Source organism: Tamandua tetradactyla, chromosome 12 (assembly GCF_023851605.1).
Source record: "Tamandua tetradactyla isolate mTamTet1 chromosome 12, mTamTet1.pri, whole genome shotgun sequence".
Classification (NCBI taxonomy): Eukaryota; Metazoa; Chordata; class Mammalia; order Pilosa; family Myrmecophagidae; genus Tamandua; species Tamandua tetradactyla.
Window position 1 is genome coordinate 91290843 of NC_135338.1, and position 22328 is coordinate 91313170.

Below are 22328 nucleotides of genomic sequence, written 5' to 3' on the forward strand. Positions count from 1 at the left end.
TAAATGTCAATATTTTTATATGCTAAATTCACAAAAGTCATCCAGGGATTTTAGCTATATCTAAATTGTTAACTTTAAATATTCAATTGTATTCTTGGATTTCTCATTGTTTTCTAAAAAAAGCAACTATGTTTCTAATATACTGCAATTGATCAGTTCTGGGGAGCACACTTTCTGGGATTCCATAGCTCTTTATGAAAGCATTGGTCCAAAATTTTTTTTTTTAATTAGTGAACCCTCTGGCAACACTATGGACCCTCTTCCCAGAAAAAAGGCAGCTATGTAAGAAAAAGTGCATACAAAATGCTGTTTATAATTCCAGGGATACAAAAGCTAAATCTAGATTAGGAAACCACTGGTAGAAAGAAAAAAAAAATCTACCTTTAAAGCATGTTTCTAAAATTCTCAACCGGGGTCATAAAGAAGTCACCTTAGCTTTATCAGGCTATTTTTGCTTCCCAATAACCAATTAACATAAGTGTTATGAGTGTTTACAAAACACCCAGGCACATTTGCAAATACCTATACTAAACGGATTATACAAAATACAAGGTAAACTTTCTACTCCAGGGAAGGATATAAAAGACCTCATAAATCCCCAAACAGTGAAAAGCCGATACAAGGGGAAAAGCTCTCCCTAGAATTCATTAACAAAGGTATAACAAACCATCTCAAATGATGTATTAATATCCATTTAGAACATGGAATAGTTTTCCTTTCAGCCCTCTGAGTCTTCTCATTCCTTACTAGGTTAACCTTTGAAGTATAATCTTTAGTCTTGCAACACCAATGTCCAAAGGAGATTAAAAGGTCTGGCTGCTAACCTCAAAGGTAAATGTAGAATTTACTGTGGTAATGTCAGAAGTTAAATCAGGTCCCTGGATCAGGTTACAGAAAAGAAAGATTAAGGGTGAGGGCCCTCAACGGTCTATGATTCAGGATTTCCTGTAATTTTCTTAACAACAAACATTTGCAATGGCAAGCAGTTTCCTGAATGCTTTAGTACAGGGTTCTCTCTACCATGGCACTGTTGACATTTTAGACTAGATAATTCTTGTTGTAGGGGCTGTCCTGTGCCTTGAAAGATTGTTAGCACCATCCTTGACCTCTACTCACTAGACGCCAGTAGTAAAACCACCCCCAGCTAAAAACCACTGCTTCAGAAGCGTTATTTCATTTAATTCTAACTCCCCTAGGAAGCAACAAGTACTACCCCTTATTCCTATTCTAAAGATGAAAAAACTGGCTCAGGTTCCCACCCAAGATCATACATACAGTTGAAAAGTAATGGAAGAAATCCAAACCATGCCCCAGTGGCCCTTATTTCCTAAAACTGCCTCGATGCAAGAATCAACTGACACTTTTGTTAAGCATATAGACTGTTGGGTAGCACCTGAGAACTACCGAATCTGAATTTCCAGGCAATAGGCCTCAGAACGTGTTTACCATGCATCCCAGGTGCTTAAGCTTAGCAAGTAAATTATAAATTACAAATGTCTATACAAAGCTAAATTCAGAGGATACAGGTTTTTCTCTTTTTTTAATCAAGTAAAAAAAAAAAAGGAACACTTGACTAATCACCCCCTTACCTTAAAATTCCACCTTGTCAACCATATATCACCTCTATTTTAATGTCAAAAAACTTCTATCTGAATTGAAAGCACTAATCACTTAAGGATTTCCACACCCACCACACTCAAAATGATTTCCCGAAATGCTACTTCAATAGAGCAATTGTTCCCCACCCTGGCTATGCAATAATTTTTATTTTCCCAGCTACATCCCCCAAATAACCACTAAAATCTAACTAAGTGTGAGGTATTTCTTTTTTTAATTCCCCAAGTGAACCTCATGCAAAGCCATATTTGGCAACCAAATTTAGAACAAAAATACAAATTAGAAGCCAGGCACAACCTTCACAAACTTGCAAAATCCAAAGTATTTCTGTAATCAAACTGTACAAGGTCAAAGTTCTTCTGAGGTCTCCATTATCTCCCATCTACCTACCTTTCTTGTTATTTCTCAAACTATTCCCAAGGGAATCACTTCAGAAACTACATTTTAACTAGTCTTTTGATGAAAATCATGGTGCTTTGAATATGTACTCACTCAGAATTGTTTCAGACATAAACCACACCCACAATGCATTTCCAAATTTGGTTTCTCTACAATGCAAAAAGTTTTAAGAGAAGCAGAGTCCAGAACTATTCTCAACTGTCTTCTATATAGTTTCCTCTTATCACGTAATCTCACAGCAACTTTTGACAAGATAAGAGAACAATCCTGGAGACAATAGTCTGAATCCCAACTCTAACATTTACTCCCCTTGGGCTTCAGTTTTCTCATCTTCAAGATAGGGGTGATAATCTTATGTACCTCATCAAGTTGTTGCGAGGATTACACAAATTAGCAAATGTTAACAAACTCAGAACAAATTTTAGGCTCATATTAGGCATTATAAATATTAGAGTCTTTCCTAAAGCATTAGACTTAGTTTTCACTGAAACAATCTCTTACTGTCATTTCATTTATTGATTTGATATTCAATTAAAATGCAAAACTATCGTACAGTCAGCATAATCAAATTTGAGAAGTATCTACAAATCCTTGGTAAACATACAGCTCAACTGTGGGAGCCAGACCAGGGACCAGTCCACATACTTCAAAGGAAGAAAGCTCTCTTCCTTTGGTTAATCTGATAAATTGGTTACCTTTAAGGAGGCTAGAGGCATTTCTGTATAATGACCCTCACATTAAATAAGGGCAAATAAAATCCTTAAAGTAGTAGCTATCAGAGTACAGACTGAGTAATCCATAAATGTAAATCTATTTTGATATTTTTCTATAAAAATGTTCACTACTTAAAATTTCCTTCATGATAAAATCCAAAATTAAAGATTTTCAGCATTACACAGAAGCAGTGCTAAACTTAGAAATAACCCATACAGATAAGATATCTACGGTTTATCATCATCATCTACTGCCCCTTTGTTGTCCCTTTTTTTTCCTGCTGGTTATAATTCACAACCCACCGATGGGTGGCAAACACATCTCTAAAAATTGTCTCAGCAAAGTCCATGTCCATGGCTGTGGCCCTTGGTTTAGACCTTCATCAGTTAGAGGGAAAAGGAATTCTGAATGGAATCTAACTCTATTCAAAATCAGTAAATCCGGAACCAAAACTTTTTGAGGTATGGTTTAGGTAATGGTTTAAGGAGAGCACTACAGTCAGGAAGAGAGATCACCAGATATTAAAAGCTACTGGAGACAAGGAAGGGAGGTCAGGAATTCAGAAACCTTAAGATAAAAAAATTCCATCAGCCTGTAAATATATTTTAAAGCTATGCATAAAGCTGGATCTGGCCTGACATTTAATATAGAAACTCTTTCTTTCCATCAAGCATATACCCCATTTACTGCTCCCACACACCTTTGCTCCTAGTTTTAAGCTGAAACTACTGATAAACTTGGCTTAAGGAAAGAAAGAAAATGAAACAGGCAATAGGAGAATTAAAGAAAATACAAGAAGTCCTCCATAGTAAGATCTGAAACATTTGAAGATACATGCAAACACAAAGAAACACATGGAGACATTTTTAGAGGCACTCCCAAGTCTGACATAGGATAAACAGAAGCCCAATAAACCATAAACCAAAATGAAAAGGTAACAGAGGAAGTAGAGGAGACCAAAACACACAAATCTTGAGTTTACAACTCTAATAATAAACAGCCAGTTAGGCATTATGCTAAATCAAATTTTACAGCACTATGATGAAGAATAATTACTTAACGCAACCCATAGCTAGTTAGATACTAGTTGTAAATACTACTGCTATTACATTTATATGCAATCAACAAATGGACCTTGGACAACAAATATGTACTATTCACTCTTATATTCCAATAACAGGAGAGAGAAAATGAAGCAGAGGGTAAACCAGGTCTACAACTACCAAGCTCCAGAGGGGGGATAAAAGGTATGTAACTCAGAGTGAATGCCAAAAGCAGAGCTATGACTCATACAGGGAGAATCATACACTCTCTTAAGACTGGTTCTTCTCCAAAAAAAAAAAAAAATTCAGGAAAGGATCAACTGCCAAACACCACTGGATTTCAAGTAACTACGCTGGGACTTGCCTCTTGAAATTATTCTATCAAATCTCTCTCTTAGTTGGCCCACAGACTCTTGGGGTAGGGCTAGGACACCAATCTCAACCTAAAGAACAACCTGGCTATTCAAAAGGGACTTAGAAAATGCAGAAAGGAGACACAAGAGGATAAGATGAAGCAATAGCTTATATTTGCTGAGCATTTTCAATGTAGCAGGTTCTTTGCTGAGCACCTGAGAGGAATTATATATTTAATAGTCATAAGACAAGTAAATAATCAAGTATCAATTATCCAGTGAGAAAACTGAAGTACAACAAAAAAGTATTTCATAGCCCTAAACGGAACACAAATTTTCAGTACTAAAGTAAAAGCTGGACTAGTACTATTATGTCTACACCTCTTGCCAGGGACTGAAGTAAACTCATAACAAATAACAAAATAACTCACTAGAATTCAACCCAAAATATACAATCAGGACTATCGTTAAAATACTGCCTTAGCCAGGGCTTTTCCACAACATTTTCTCCGCAAGATGAGTGTGTTCATATTTTCCCCAAACTACAGGAACTCCGACAAAAAGTACTGAAATGTTTTTCAGTACAAAATATGTTTCATTAGTAAGAAATACCAGTATCACTGAAATACCAAAAATGTGACCCTTAACCAAACATGTTAACAAAATGCTAAAATAGTTAACTGTCTTGGAAATTCCAGTATGAAACAAAGTCTTCCACACTCCTAGGAGCTCCACAATTAGAGACCAGGATCAAGTTAATGCATTCGAATCACAAAGAAAAGCTTTGTACCCCCACCTTATGGAGCTGCACTCAAATGTTTTCCATATAGGAACCTTTTACAAAGGTCTCCACCCCCAATCTTGCCATAGCATTACAAATTTAGACTGCTTAAGGGGAAAAGCTGATCTTTATAAGCAATGTTTCCCTTCACTGTGCCAAATTACTGATTGATTACAAAATAACCAGACAGAGACCCTGGGCATTTGAAGACTGAGTCAACATTTGTTGTTCTGGCTTTACACTACTAATCCTAAAGTCTCAAAACAAGCAATAACTGGCACATTTGCTACGTACAAATCTGAATCCAATGCCCTGTCAGGCTGGAATGCAAAAGGGAATTACTTAGCTCATGATAAAACACCCAGTATAAACTATCAACATACAAAATATTTTTATTTGAATACAAAATAACATTTGTGATCTAAAAAAAATGTCTCTAAGTTAAAGGGAAAAACAAAAAGAAACAAACAAAAAACCTGATGGCTCATAGGCACAGAAAAAAAAGTATTACTGAAGCAAGATGTCATTTAGAGCAGTCACTCAACTTTTGGCATGAACAAACTTACTGCACTGCATTTTACGAGAGAAATTACACGTGTTTGCAATTTCTCAGGAGAAATCTGGTAAGGTCTCAAGAGGAATCTCTCAAGATTATCAGGGGTTTACTATATATGAGGGAAAAAGTTAACTAATAATAAAATCTATGAACTTCAGTTATTCTCAGGGTAAAGCAACCTTCATATTTACCAGTAGAAACTTGCTACAAATTTTATACGCTTTACAACTGAAACTCTTTATCAAATAATGCCTGCCCAACCTCCTTCAGTTTAATTTTTACAAAAGGTGCTAATAATCTCCCAAGAGCCAAGTACCATTTGGAAACTACAGGTTTTAGAGCTTAAAACAGCAAGAACCCAAAACAAAATAGATATCAATCAAATGCTCTTTTCTTGCCACTTTCTGCTGTTCTCTGAAAAATAAGCAGAAGGCTCAAAACAAACCTAATAAACACTCGTTCTTATAAAAAGCTAATTGGTTCTAAGTGGACTGCAAGCAATTCCTAGATAAACTGCTCTATCATGGTATGCATTTTAATTACGTAGTAAAGATATTTACTTTGAACTAAAACGTCTTTCATAGACAATAATTTATATCCTTCTCTTGAACGAGACTGCAATGCTTAACTCCTACCCCACTTTAAGTATAGAGTATTCAGCAATTACTAAAATGTTAATACAACCGACCAAAATTTAGTCTCTCCTAATACACAAAAAAGGGAAGAGATTACTACCTTCGCTCATGCTGCAGTAGGTGAACTTCAAGAACTACAAACAATGATCAAAGCTCAAGTTCAAAAACCACTTGTCCCCATGGAAGTTTGTTATTTTAAAACAATGGAAGAAATTTTATAAATAACCACACTTGAGGAAATGCCAACACTTAGGGAATCTTTCACAAACACTTCTATAAAAAGAAAACCCCACAATACTTTACCTAGCTTCCACAAACCATACAAAGAATTTTTCCCAAAAAAATAATAGACAATGAGAACCTAAAACATAAACTACTGCAATGAATTTTTATCTTCCCACCTTTGTCCGGTAAACACCTCTACTAACACTTAAGAGGTCCACACTTTTCATAATATCTATTACTCAAAATTAAGAAGTCTGAACCATGGCATACTACATGACATTTATTCATGTTTCCACTAAAAACACTTTGATGACATCGAAAAAACTTTTCAGCATACAAAAAAGAAATTCACTAATCGTTTTTTCCTCATGTTTTAAACGCAGTTTTATGTTTAAATTCATTACTTGTGACAGAGTCGTTAGCTAGTCGTTGGTAAACATTTTTTGACCAGAAATCCTTGCAGGGGGTTTCAGACTGAGCATAACCACAAAGGTACAAACAACAGTTTACCACCAGGACTACTGAATTAAAATCTCCTGTATGGGGACTCTGAAAAGATGTTTCTCAAGATTTTTGACAAATAATTGCCCTAACAGCCAAATTTTGGAAGACGCTCTTCTTTAGCAAGGGGCATTAAAGCTTGAGTTGTCTTCTGACGCCTATTCGCACAGTAAAGAATGCCTAATGCTGTCACTTTACAATTAACCTTACTTTATAGAAAACTGTTTTGACCAGCTCATCGTGAATCTTTGAAATAAATCACTTAACACATACTGACCTGAGATTTTCTCCATCAAATGTCAAATGAGAAAATGTATGGAACCAATTAAAAATACACGGGGGCAAGTTCAAATAATCTTTCCTTTGTTTATGAGCCATGTATTAAGAAATACCCGTTAAGATGTCTCAATAAGAAAAAATTCCCTGTCAATTAAACGATTTTTCAGTAGGAACAAAATCAACTAAATTCACTAATCCCTTCGCACCGAAGGAAAAAAACGGTAAAATGTAAAAGAAAAACGAAAATCGTAAAAACTAGTAAGTCTCCTATCGAAAGCTTCCGATTAGTGCGTTTTACTTTTTCTCGGAAAACACATGGCCCTTCAAATAGCGAAAAACCAGTCTCAGAGAAGGGCAAACAATCGCGGTGGGGCGTTTACAGCGCGGGGAAGGGCGGAGAACTGCCGAGGGCAAAAGCGGTCAGCGCGACAGCCGCCCACCGGAAAGTCCCAAGCAGATTCTCTTCCTTTCCCCTCCCCCCACACGGCCGATTCGCTGCGCAGGGAGAGGAAGTAGCCGGGACGCGACGTCAACGCGCTCGCTCCTCCCGGCGGCGAGGAACCTGACATCACAGGGCGGGGCCTGCCCGAGAGCGGCACCACTGACCCAGCTGTTACCAGGCCCGCGCACAGCCAATCAGAGGCCAGCACCGGCGCCGAACGGCCTTTGAACTCCACACGGCAACTTCCTGCTGTTTGCCGAGTACACAGTGCAATGCAGTATGTCTGTCAGCGCTGCGGCACAAAGGAACAGCCATTTTGTGACTGAGCTGGACCTGCACCAAGATGCCAGTGCTCACGGAGTTGCTCTGCTGCCTATTCTAACTACAGACCTTCCCTTTATTTCAGCACCAGAGCACCAAAAAGGGGGAGAGGTGGAGGCAAATAAAAAGGTATTTCTGTTTCTCAGACTTCGTTTTATTTTTCTTCTCCGAAGTTCCGTTTTAAGAATTAACAGTGTCATAAAATGGCTGCCCCTCTGCTTTAACAGCCCACAAGCAACTGCATTATGCCACTGCTAATCATCCCCAGCTTTTTAGAATAACTGCTAAATGACCGGTGACAAGCAGACGATTTCACCCGCCCCTCAGGTTATCAAAATAAATCTAGCTCAAAAGCAGACAATTTCGAGATAAATTTCATAAACGGTTTCACTTCTTAGGACAAATTTCAAGTGTAGGGTCCTAGAACACACGGAAGTCTGTGTGTGCACACAAGCACCTTTCCAAATTCAAATTCCTCTTCCCCGTTTCCATCCTTTGATATTACTGAAGTTATCCCCCAAACTTCAATCCGTTTCGTGTGGTATTCGACATTTACTTGTACATAGCGAATCTTTTGTTGAAAACATTTAGAAAATTCAGACACCAAATTTTAAAAATCACGTTTTTTGAAAGTGAACTTTTCACTCTTCTGAAATCATATACAAAGTATACCATATTAGGCGTACAAAAAAGCAAAGGAATACAAACATATAACCACTTACTACCTAAAAAAAAAATGCACTATTTCCAAAATCAGGAAAAAAACATCAAAATTTACACTAAAATCCTTTCAGATTCTAAAGGAATCTCAAATCAAAGTTTATTTGACCTGCCAACTCCTTTACTATCCTGTAGCTCAGACTGCAAACATAATTTTTGTAGTATTTCCTAATCACTTTCTTTTGGGCCATAGAAACTACTTTAACTGGGAGACACTGATGGAGTAAGAAACCAAGTACAGCTCACTAGAAATAGCATTAATCTACTACAGTAAAACACCACTAACATCCTCCAGGTTTACATTTTTTAAAGGAAGTGATGTCATAATTATGTACATGTATTAAGGTACCCAATTTTTGATAACAGGAACTTAAAAGTAACTCCATCTTCTCTTCATGGAGTCTCATGTTTTTGAACATTCATTAGGGGTATAAGATTCAAAGTATAGTTGACAAACTCATTAAAAAATATTGCACATTCTTCTTGTTCAGCTGTTACCTCACTGCTAGTAGGTAAATGAATGACAACTTGCAAACATTTTTCAGGTGAGGTAAAAATATTAAAAGAAAAAAACAAAAACAAAAAAAGGAAAACTGCTTGATTTTTTAATTAGAAAGCATAACCTGATCAACGTTAACCACAAACCTTGTATAAGAAAGCAAAAACCCATGTAAGACTATGCAAATCATGCACGCAAGGGTATTATAATTTTAGGTATCGTATTCTTTAATAATTTTACACCTGGGGGTGGGGGAGGGTGATTCCTGTTTCTTCAAATGGCCCTTACTTTCTAGAGAAATCAGTTCAGGATTAACCGGGATGTTTTCTGTCCTAAATATAACCTAGGTAAATATATGGGCAATTCAGTCAAAAGAGTCATTCCAAACTGTGTGCAACCCAATTTGCAAAAGAATTTGGAAACATTTTCAAAAGAAGGGTCAAAATATTATGAAGTGTAATAAAACATAAAATTCAGCATTTGCAATAAGCAAACCAAGTTCAAAACTTTCAAATTCACTAGCTTAATAAGTTAATGTATAATAAAATTATAAAACTAAAAGCAAAATGGGGAGGAAAAATCACATAACTAATCACATCCTTGTTAATTGTATGATTTATAATTTATAGTTCTAATAATTGTTAAGAACATAAATCAAGAAATGCCTTATCCTAAAAATTAATATACAGAGATCATACAACAAAATCATCTTAAAGGTTTTATTACTTGGTCACTAACAAGGTACTCCAGCAGATTTTGCAACATATTATTTGAACAAATGGTACATTAAAAAGCTTCAGAAGATAAACCATTCCAGATGACTCTGTCGAAATAAATCAATAAAATTTTAAAGCATCTACAACTAAAATGTGAGGATAAAATACTACATCTACCAACCAGAAAGCACTGTCTGCATATAAACCATACAAACGCAAATCTTAAAATATTTCAAACGTAAAAATATACAGTTATTGATATAATCACAGTAACAGAAGAAACAGAAGAATACCAACAGAATTCCAGGATTTGTGATTACAGAGTTGATTTCATAAATACAGAAACTGTAGTCATCAAAGTAAAGGTTTTGAGAAATCATATCAAAATTTCCTAAAATGTCAACTGTATCAAAAGAAATACAGAGTCAAATAAAAATATGAACTGAGTAACATCAGTCAAAGGATACTTTTGGCAATTTCTTTTTAACATGTACATTTTTTCATTCATGTAACTTCCTCAAATGTCTATTTACTATAATTTACTACTACAAGGCTCCTCTATGGCCCTCAGTTACAAGTTTGGATATCCTAGATTCTTCAAAGAAAAAATTTGCCTTGTATGTAAAATGGTGCAATGCAGCAATGGCTAAACCGACAAGGTCATTTTTCTGCAGCACAAAAAAACCTAAAAACTGAAATTTATTGTCAGAAAAAGCATCATTTAAAGGACAGGCCCCCTTGAATAAAGGTACCCTACCTTTTGACTGCTGTAAGAGGCCTTAAGTCACAACTCAACTTTCATAAATTGCTACCAAAAAATTAGGGTGTGGCATATTAGCAATCTCAAGGTCATGCTTTAAAAAATGAATCCAAATTAGTAAAATACTTAAAATAAAACAGACAGTAATCCATGTCTGTCAAAGTAAACAATGTAAGCTGCGGTTCCCCCCCCACCAAAAAAAAAAGAAAAAAGGAATAAAGTTGATAGCTCATACCTCGATGCATTGCTGTGTAGCGAACTGTCCTCCTCTTGGCTTTTGTCTTTATTTCTCATCATCTTTTAATTCTTAAATATTAAGGGGGAGGGGAAATCTGTGATTGCTTTGAAGTCCTGTGCCCAGGTATTTACTGTCAAAAGTTGAAAGAAAGGTAAGGTCCCGGCTTCTATCGTTTTTTTAATCATCAGGAGCAAAGTCCTGACGATATAACGATACTGCTGTAATACAACAACGGTAAACACCAATACATATACATATTTCTATTTTTTCCTTTAAAAAAAAAGGCAGGATAAACTGTATAGGGGAAGCATCACTATCAATAAGGAAAGTTTCTCCAAAGTAACACACTGGATACAAATAACAATCTCTGTATCTTATTGCGTCATCCAGGAATTTCTCATATTTACAGAAAATAAAGCAAACTTAAAACATATGTCTTTAAAATTATCACTAATGATCGAGAACTTACCTGATCCATGTAATAGGTCCAAAGCGAGAGTCCTATCTAGTAGTAGAAAAATAGCAGATCCCAAGAAATTAAAATTAAAAGCAAAATCCTCCGTTTAAAACCGAAAAATAAATTAAATAATCCTCAAAATGTTAACTGACCGAAAAAAAAAGGCAATAATTAATACTAAAACAGGTCCGGAAGGAAAAAAAACCTCCATTAGGAGAGCGCACAAAAATGGAGGTGCGCCATGGCTTCTAAGCTGGAAAAAACAACGACCTGGGCTCTCAGTACGGCTGCTTCTTTCCAACAAGGCACGAAAAGAAAGCTTCTAAAAGCTGCTTTTCTCCCTAAAAAAGGTCCAAATCGACCCTAGCAAGTCCCTAGGAGAGGCAGGGGGCTGCGGGGGCCCCCTGAGGTTGCCCGAAAGTTAGAGAAAGTTGCGTAAAGTGAGGCGAAGACAGGGAGCAGAGCGCGCTCTCTCTAAGGCACAGCCGCCATCTAGAGCCTCCTTCCCAGCTCTGAGAGCTCTGCCTTTGATTGACACTCTCTACATTTACCCCACAACTCAGGTGATGTACCATAGACCCACCCCTTCATCTCTACCAAAAAAAAAAGAAAAAAGATCCTCCATCCCAGGGAGCCAGAGGACCCCCACCCCCACTCCTCTCTGCCCCTCCAGACTACCCCAACAAGGGAAGGGGGAAGGGCTTCTTAACCCCCTCTTGCTCAGGCACCCTTTTTAAGCCAGAGAGAAATGTAATTTGTTCCTTTTGTTTAAAGATCTGCTAAATATTTCAGTCCTTGAGCTAAAATAACTTCCTCTCTGGACAGGAAGTAGTGTTTTTGTCAAGCCATTTTGAAAGAGGGATAATTCCTACAGAATCTACAGCTAAGCCTTAATACTAATCTTTTTAAATATTACCCCCTCCATGGGTAAAATGACTCCCCCCTAAAAAAAAACAAAAAGCAAACCTCAATTTCTTAAAATTCAAGTCTTCACTTCTTTATAATGCCTAAAAATCATCTAAAGACAAAGTTTAAAGGGAAATTTCCATCCCAAATGGAAGAAAGGGGTAACTTTTACAACTCAAGAGCGCCTCCCTAGTGTTCAATTGCATTAGAGCAAAAGCTAATGCAACCAGCTTTTAATTCAAGAATTTCAATTTTTCTTCACAAAATTCCTTAACCCGTTATATAACCTTGGAAACATTACCCACAAAAAATTCCCATAACCACAATATATTTACTTCCCTACTGATTCAAGCAAAACAAAACTCTTCAAATTCAAGAGTATGGACCTACCATCACAAACCCAAGAAACTCCACCCCAAAAATCAACAGAACACACATATCCCAACTCTTCTCTCGAATTTCGAATCCAATTTTATCTACACACCCATTTCAACAACTCCAAGTAAATAAAAATAGGTCATATCTGATGGCAAGTTACCAAAATAATGATCCAGGGCAAATTCTCCTTAATATTAAAAACATGAGATTTATGGAAATAAATCGTTATTGTGCCAAAAGAAAGCAATTATTCAACACCCTTTCACAAAACTCCTCAATCAAACAAGTAAAATTAAGTATAAGTACAGTCACATGCCCCCAAAATCCAATCTATCTTCCTTATCACAATATAACTTGCAAGAATCATCTCCTTCCCTCACTGAATCCATTCTTTTTTAGTCATACTAAAAAACAATGTTAAATCTAGGTAAATATAAAATCCATTATCAAAGCACAATCTCAACTCTGTACACTCTATAAAAAGGTTAGCTTTTGTAACAAAATCAAATCCAAAATTCCACTGTTTAATTTAAACAAAGACAAGCACTTCACTCCACCAATGAGAACAAATATTGCAATGTATTGATCACAGATATGCACACTATGGTATTTGACAGTAATCATAAAGACAGTATGACTAATTTTTATCCAAAAGAATTTTGACTTGAACTATACCTTGTTTCTGTATAATGGGAAAATATAATCAATTATCCATTTGGCCTATCAAATTAAAGACCACCACAACTTTGTAGTAATTACTGAAACTGGAATTAGATTATTACAATCAATGAAAATGATATTCACCTAGAATTTGAAATGTAAGCATAATCTATGGCACGATTTGAGTCATTTAATCTAAATTCCCAACTGTACCGAAGAAAACCACAAACCAATAATCCAATGGCAAATTTACATAAAATTTATTATAAGCATTACTATACCACAAAATTTTAAGTTCTTTTATAAATATTATAAGGACTCTTTCCTATAAATTCAACACCTCTTTGACTAGTATTAAAACAGGCCCATCAATTTAAATATTTAGAGCTTTCTATTGCCCTGCATTTACTTACAATATTAAAAAGCAGAGATAAAAAGGATCTTTTCCATCAACAAAGTAACAGAGAAATACTGAATGCATCCTAAATTGTGGGCCAAAAGGTATTTTTTCCTTTAAAAATTCATTATAGTCTCATGACATAGTAAATATTCGTTTGGCCAAAAGGTATTTTCCTTTAAAAATTCATTATAGTCTCATGACATACTAAATATTCGTTTATTACCCTCTGGTTAAGTTGTTTTTCAAGGTGTTGACAGGAAAAGCACAAATGAAGTAACATTTCAACTGAATGACCATCTCAAAGCATGAATACATTTCCATGATTTGGTGAACAAAGACAAATCTTAAATCAACGAAATAAAACATTCTAGCATACCATTTTCATTTCCATTTGACCAGCTTTATTCAGTATACTTTACTGCTGGGCATCTGTAAAGTTCAAAGTGTTATTAAGACTATAATTGAACATTTAATCAAACTTCCATTAAAAAAAAAAAAGCCCAAACTGAGAAATTTCAAAATGTTAGAAATTTTATTGAAGTTAACATTCCATAAGGTCATACTCATACAAGTCAACTGCAAGAAATTCCAAGCATACAAACTATCATCTATATTAACATGCCATCTTTCATCTCCAAATGTCAAAAATGTACTTAGGTTTTAATGATACAAGAAGTCTTTACAAAGTCAAATCCACTGTCCATTTGTGTTGGGTAAGAAACCTATTGTCTTCATTTCATGGAATCCATGTTAAAAGAACCCTGTCATGGTTATGGTTGTATATTATCACGGCACTCGTGTATTAATCCATTTTCCTCAATTCCCCATAGTAGACTGCCATCTTGATTTCTCAGTGGTAGGGTCCATTTGAGACTCTTCAAGCTGACTGGGTGCTTTATGAAAAAATTAAAAGAAAAAAAATGCTGTTGGAATACCAATAATCTTATTCCTTAAAACAGAGGACATCTACCCACCTTGAAGATACCCTTACCATGCACAAAGCTTTAATTTTGCAACAAGTTTAAGTTATGAAACTTGGCATGGTATGAAAAGTTGTATGCACTGCACACAGCTGCTGTCTTAGTTACCTCTCAGTAGTAGCTTCACAGAAAGGAATACACAAGTAACAAAGTTCTGCTGTCACAGATACATTAGTATCCATAAAAATGTGGCAGTGAAGTGTTAGAATTGTTAATACTGAATTATCTTGTCTATATGAAAATCAAAATTTAAATTTAAAAACCTACAAAGCTAATTATAGCTACTGTGAAGGATTCTAAATCTTAATGCAGAAACTTTCCAAGGTTCTTCAAAAACTAGTTAGAGAAAAGACTCTCATGGGATTAAAAACAAAACAAAACAAAAAACCATAAATTATAGCATAGTTTTCCAGCCCAAAAGATAATTTTGCTTAGATATTACAAATGGCCAATATAAGTGTCATCATCATGTTTAATTTCACATCCGAGAATGCAGGAAACGTGTTGCTACAAGGAAAACATGATCAAGAATGGAAAATCTGACTTGAGATTTGCCATAAAATGCTATAATGCTTCCAAATTACATCAAATTAAAAAATAAAATATTCTCACTGCCAAAATATTCAAACCCTGACTCATAGCAAAGAAATCCATTACTTCGATAATTGGAATTGAACTGGAAAGCAGGTAATTTACCAATAAATAAATGATCCTGATTCATCATGACCAAACTGAATTGTAAATTTTAAATCCTAGTCTCTATTAATTTTGCAGGTCTCCAACTAAATTTCTTTAAATACCTTCTGACTTGGGAAGTAATTAAATGTAAAGCCATTTTTCCTCTATAGGTAGTTAACTTTCTAGCCTCATAAAACTATCATTAGGATACGTTGTTTACCTCATACAATACAAAAATCTACTTCAGCGATTTGGTTAACCAAGTATATTTTCGCCACCTACACTTAAAAAAAAAATTGAGAAGAAGTGTCTCAACCAAAGTTAACCAACATCAAAAGCAAGCTATTTTTCTTTAATATATTTGGTCAATTTCTCCCAAGCATTTAAAGGACAACCAAATAACTCACTGATTCCCTAGACTGACAAAATAACTTCCATTTGAACTGTTCATTCATTAAAATTAAGGGCCATACACGTCTATACATAAATATATGAAAAATAAGAATACCATCATTCCTCTCAATTATAATCAATATCTTCAACACTCTTTTGTTAAGATACAACTAAAGTTTTAAATTTCAATTTCTAAATAAAGTTGGTCATTAACCCTTATTAGAATGAACAGTGATACTAATAATACATTCATATAAAATTGCACCCATTTCAATGGCAATAAATAGAAAGCTGCACCCATTTCAATGGCGAGAGGTATAATTTATTCAGTTTGGTTCATTAAATGATAAACTCAGTACTTTATCTTCTTGTACAACAGGACTAAAGGTAAAACATACCCTGGACATAACATAAGATTTCCTTTTAAAACCATTATGGAGAAAGAAGGGAAAAAAAAAACACCTAGTGACATAATTAAAATCAGTTCAAAGTTACTCAATAAAATGTATTCATTTGTGGCAATAATAGAGATTAGCAAATACTAGTAGCCACATCCATCCATCATACATTTAAAATGGTCAAAAAGTAATAAAGAAAAAGAATGATACAAGAAAAAGCTGACAACCCTTATAATAATAAAAAAAACCCCATGACCAATCTACACTCCTGCAAAGCCAGAAATGATTATTTTATAATTTATAAGCAAAAGTACTCAGACAAGCGTCAAAGGCCCTAAAAACAGTGAGGGGTTAACTCATTTTCATGGAATTCCAAATTCTCATAAAAACTAAATTTGCCTAAATAAGCAATGTTAAAAAATTAAAAATTAGGCGTGAACTCTATGTCTCTGGAAAACTCAAAGTTCTTCATCTGAAAAATAAAAATAATAGTAGTACCTATCTCATGTGGCAGCAGTAAGAATTAACTGAATTAGTACATTTATAGCACCTACCAACAACAGTACCTAGAACAGAGAAGGACCTCAATATATATTAGCTATTACTTCACTATTAACAGAGAAAATAACCAAAGCACTTTGGAACCTACAAATTAATCTTATTGAATCCGAATAATTATATTCAAATAGTAAGGAAATCTCTGAAGAACCCAAAGGGTCAGTTTAAAGATAAACTTTAAAGTTTGAGAAGAGTTATGAATCAGTCTTACATCCAAATAAAATTAATATCCTACAAGTAAATGGCTAGGGTTTTGAAGACAAAGTCTAACTCCAATTTGCCCTTTGATAATCTGTGAATTACCCCAAGTGTATTGAAGAAGTGTTGATTTGATTTAGGATTCTATCATCTATCAGCTCTTGATCTTTTGTGAATCTCATATGTAAGGTTCAAGCTCATAATGCATAAGTTTGGGGAATTTTTCAACCATGATTTTCACTAGTTGATACTTTTTTTTAAGGAAAACTGCTTATCCTAGGATAACATCCAAAAGCAACGGAAAAGCTTTTGTGAAAACAAAGTGATAACGACTAACTCTTAAAATTCCTATATTATACATACTTATAAGTTAAGATCAGAAAATTGAGCATGGGGGTCTTTATGTTTAAATTCTAGTTCAATAAATTTATTCCAAAAACACTGGGACATAAAATGAATTTTTAGTTGAAATGTAAGCAAGTGATAATCTGGATTGAATTTAAATGATTTCCCTAAAATACAGCTCATTATTCTATTTCTCAGCAAACATGTCCCATTTTTCATACCGAAAAAAAAAAAAAAGGGAGGAATGGGGAACAGGAGCCGTAAATTGGAAAATAAATGATGAGTGATTTCTAATTTTAAAAATGGGTGGTTCTGATAAAGCCGTTATTTATTTCATTTAAATTAGTTTAAAACATACTTATTTTTTTAAATCAAAGAAAAAAACAGGTACAAAATTATATTCTAAAGTAGCAATTCCTTCTTGCCATCATATAATTAAAGTTCTTGGTGCTTACGACTTGATTTCATCTTCTCTGCACTAGTCTTGAAATTTGAAAGCATTTTATGTGAAAAAAAAAAAAAAAGGCACCGAAATTCACACATACATTAACAAGTCTGGTCAAAATAAGATGGGCATAAACACTAACTACAACATGATTTGAAAAAGATCAGCCAATTGTAATTCACTGAAAACAAGTTCAATTTCAACAACAAAAAAGGAATCAACTTATTTAAGGTTTAATAATCAAATCAAATCTTCCTGAATGTTTCTATCAGTTTAAAACTTGACTACATACACATGTTAAAAGATGGAGAGTTGGGAGTGTGTCACCTTAATTTTTATCGAGTCAAAGTTTTGACTTTCAGGCATATCTAAAAAATATTTAGAGTGCTAAACTTAGGTTTTAATAATCAATCACACTTTGTTTTTCAATTAGAACAAAAACACTAGTTGATTAATAATATTTAATAGGTACTACATTTATACAACAATCAAAAAGCACACATTGAACACACATAATGTGCCAGGCAATTAGCCTCTTTAGACATAAAGACTACTAACTTTATATTACTATGGGAAACTTTCCATCTTTCCCTCACCATCTCTCATCAAAAAGCAAAACAAACAAAAAAGAACTTCACTACTTTGCAGGCCCTGGTAGCCATTTATACACGGAAGCTAAAACAGCATTAAGAAGCAAATACTATCTAGAATCTAGATTCCCAGATGTGATTCAAAAATAATTATTCTTATAACATAGCTAGTATGTAATTATATGTCATACTTAAAAAGTTGTCAATATAAAAAGTCCTTTTGAGAATTCATCCAAATTTATTTTTACAGTCTTCCAACAAACACTTTTCTACAATTTCTCAGGTTGGGAGTTAGAAAAACCATTCCCCAGTAGTGGTTATTCTAGTAGACTAGTATCAAAGCCCTCTCCAGTGTCAATCACACTGGAGGATTGCTTTGTCAGATTTTTAAGTTTAAGGAAATATTAGAAATAAGGATGTTCAAGTAGCAAACAGAGAACCTAAAGCTTCTCAGTGCAAGAGAGACGGATCTAGGACAAGGGTTGGCAAGCTTTCCTTAAAGGACCAGTAAGTAATATTTTAAGCTTTCTGGCCTTTTGGTACAACTATGCTCAACTTTGCCTCTATAAGCAGCCACAGACAATATCAAAAGAAACTCAAAGAATGGCTATGGTGCAATGAATCTTTGCCTACAAAAATAGTAGGTAGTCTTGTTACTCAAGATGTAATGGAGAGGTTGGAGGGAACTGCCTGAAAATGTAGAGCTGTGTTCCAGTCGCCATGTTTCTTGAAGATGATTGTATAATGATATACAATGTGACTGTGTGATTGTGAAAACCTTGTGTCTGATGTTTCTTTTATCTATCTTGTCAACAGACGAGTAGAACATATGGAATAAAAATAAATAATAGGGGGAACAAATGTTAAAATAAATTTAGTTTGAAATGCTTGTGATCAAAGAAAGGGAGGGGTAAGGGGTATGGTATGTATAAATTTTTTTTCTGTTTTCGTTTTATTTCTTTTTCTGAATAGATGCAAATGTTCCAAGAAATAATCATGATGATGAATATGAAACTATGTGATGATATTGTGAATTACTGATTATATATGTAGAATGGAATGATCAAAAGTTAAGAATTTAACAAGGCATTTGGTGTCTTTTGGTATTTAAAAAAAAAAATAGGTAGTTTGCCCCCAAGGATGAATTTGTTGTATTTTAACTTTTCTTGACTGTAAGTGAACAAAGAAGAAAATAGTTTCAACTAAATTAATAAGCAAAACTCTAATAATATAAATCTAATAATACAAAAGGCATCTACTCATGTAGACTTTATTTTTGTACTGCTCTGAATTTCACTACCATGTATTTTACAAGTTTCACAATTACTCAAAATGGCATTTATATTTAAAATTTAAAGGTTATACACATAAATTATATTAAACTTACAAAATGCTTCCACCAGCGTCTATTATTTTGTACAGGCCCTTTAGAATTCAGTCTCAGGATTCACATTTCTGCAGAGGACAAAAAGAACATAATTGTACGTACAGAAAAAAACAAAAATGCATTATTAAATGTCATGTCATGACTTATACTGAAACTTCAACATCTGATAGCAGTCACTTACTGGCAGACCAAAAGGTACACATATTTATGATCAATAATAATCTAAACAGAAAATAGAAAAGTCCAGCAAGAATCTTGAATTTGGCAATAAAGGAGGCTCATCTATAGAGTAAGTTACTATAAACATATGTATAGACCTCAACCCCAAGAACTCCAACCTAGCCAGTAAAAATTGGGGATCCCTAGGTGGATCAGATCGCCAGCCAGGGTTGAAAACCCACTGTTTAACAAAGTCAACATCACTGCTTAACAATTCAGATTTCATAGGCTAGTCTTTCCTCTAATCGTTCAAGCCTTCAAAAGGATAATTTCATTAGCCGCCTGCCAAGGCCATTTTTCTCTCTCACTACTTAATTTTACCATACATATTTCACATTACCATGTACTTTAATCAATACTATTCTAAAATAGTGTTTAGAAAGGAAACCTTAGGCACCATTCCAAACTTTTTACTATTGATCTAATCAACCAAAACAACATGAATTCACTCTAATGCTTTCTAAAATACATACTTGTTAACAAAGATAAACTGCCATCCAAACTTTTCACTATTTATACTTCAATACCCTATAAACTGAACATGGAAAATAGTATTTCCCACATCTTAAATCACTTGTGAATACAGGTATTTACTTTTTTCAGTCACCCTTATTCCTAAATATAATCATCACAGCATACAGAGTTACAAAAAAGATGCTTGGAAGTTCAATACGAAAACATTGCAGGTTGCAATTTTTTAAAAGGCACAGTTTTAGTTATAGGGTTTAGTAAATTAATATTAATACCCAAAATGCTTTCCAGGGCCAGGTTTTAAATTAGAGAGCATGTTCCTGATTATCTCACCAAATCTAAATTCCTTTCATTATTTTGATGAATCATAATCAAGAAACAGAGCAAAGATTTACTCCAAAATAACCTATAGGAATGAAGTAAGCTGCTAAAGTATCCTCCAAACAAGTTAACAAATGAGGCAAGTTTAAAAGAAACACAGCAGCATTTACTTTTATTCTTCTAAATTTAAACTGACCTTATAATTATAAGGAAGAGGGGATTTTATTAGCAAAGACAAATCTTACATCAACCAAATAAAAGTCATACAATCCTCAAAGAAGAGAGTGGAAATGGCTTCTGGAATTTTTGGTGGAGGAAATCTCTAAGGGGAATCCTTCAACACTAGTCTAGTAACATATTCATTAAAAAGCTATGTACCAGAACAAGCGTAGGCCTCTGAATTCTGACTCCATTAAAAACATGAAAAGGACTTGGATGTCATAAAACTTGACACCAATATCGCTACCATTTCAAAGCATTTGCTTCCCCCAAAGTTTACAAAATCCAAAATAGTACTCTGTCTTCCTGGAGAAGGAGAGTTGAATTCAATTTAAAGCAGAGTTCTGACTACAAATGTTGACAATTTTTTTCATATTCCTACCCATCCTTAATCTTTTGCTACAGTATCTGTTTTCTGATTTAACCAATACTAAATTATAGGTATGATGTAATCAATAATTTCAGTTACTGGTTCATTAAATAAAGATAGCTTTAGTCAATTTTCATATTACCATTATTAGCCTAGTTTGTGCTTTTCTCGGAGTACTTTTTGTCACCTTTAACGTCCTTACAGCAATTTCTTACATTTAAATCAGTAAAATTTGAGAGCAGTACAAAATAGAAGAAATTCTCTTGAAAAATAAGGTAGTGCTAGTCATTAACGTTGATAAGAAACCCCTACCACAAGACAATTCATAAACCATTAAAATTTAATAAAATATCTAGCTTGATATGCTAAAAAAGTGATTATAGAGTATACATTAAAGATGTAAATCCATCTATGGGAAATAATTAATTTCAAATAAATGTCTTAGCTCAAAAAGGCAACAGAATGGAATGTTTCCCAAAATACAGACCTGTGTAAAATCCTAGTTTCACACAATGTGTAAAACAAGACTTTATCAAACTATTTAAGAAACATGCAATTGAATGTTATGTAATCATGTCACATATCTCTTACTTGCAATACGAGGTTCAGAATATACTTAAATTTAAACTATAAAAGGAGAATAACTCAGAAATAATAGCTAATTGGACAATTAAAATAAAACCTTGTAGTGAGCTATGTAATTTGAAACACGAAGGTAGCTGATAAAATGAGTATATCTTTGAAATGTAGAAAGTTCTTAAAGGAAATTAGATTATACGAGGCATCAATCTATAAATCCTGTTGTGTGAAACCTCAATGATCAAATGCAAATGTTACATGAAGATACTCTAACCTTTAGATTAGCTATATTTAATAAAAGTTATTCAAAAAATGCAACCTATGCTTTTACAGTGGCATTCTAAATCTTAGTTTTTCTTTATAAACAATTTTACACCTTAACTGCTTTGTTAAGATCAACTTTTCAATGTCCTATTTATAGTATTAATAACTCTGCAATGTCCAAGAATCTACTACCCTCCCAGGTCTTTTATTATTCTAATAGTTTTACCATAGAAATAATATACTCAAAATACAATACAAAAATTCTAACAAACTTTTCTCCAGTTTGTATAAGAGTATCAGACACTCTTTACAA

At 34.1% G+C, this 22328-nt stretch overlaps 1 protein-coding gene across 9 annotated transcripts in view; it reads right to left on the reverse strand.

The window, feature by feature from the left end:
• Nucleotides 1-22328, reverse strand: part of CHD2 (chromodomain helicase DNA binding protein 2) — a 179146-nt gene that overhangs the window by 151394 nt on the left and 5424 nt on the right. For 5 of the 9 annotated variants that reach the window (XM_077124105.1, XM_077124107.1, XM_077124108.1 and 2 more), the window contains exons 4-6: nucleotides 19573-19640; nucleotides 11269-14493; nucleotides 10797-10929 (exon numbers count right to left, since the gene is read on the reverse strand). In XM_077124105.1, the coding sequence (XP_076980220.1) occupies nucleotides 10797-10858 (62 nt within the window). In that variant the 5' untranslated portion in view covers nucleotides 10859-10929; nucleotides 11269-14493; nucleotides 19573-19640. Of the gene's footprint in view, nucleotides 1-7101; nucleotides 8682-10796; nucleotides 10930-11268; nucleotides 14494-19572; nucleotides 19641-22328 lie in introns of those variants that run through there. The other 4 variants (XM_077124110.1, XM_077124111.1, XM_077124104.1 and 1 more) reach the window with 1 other exon arrangement.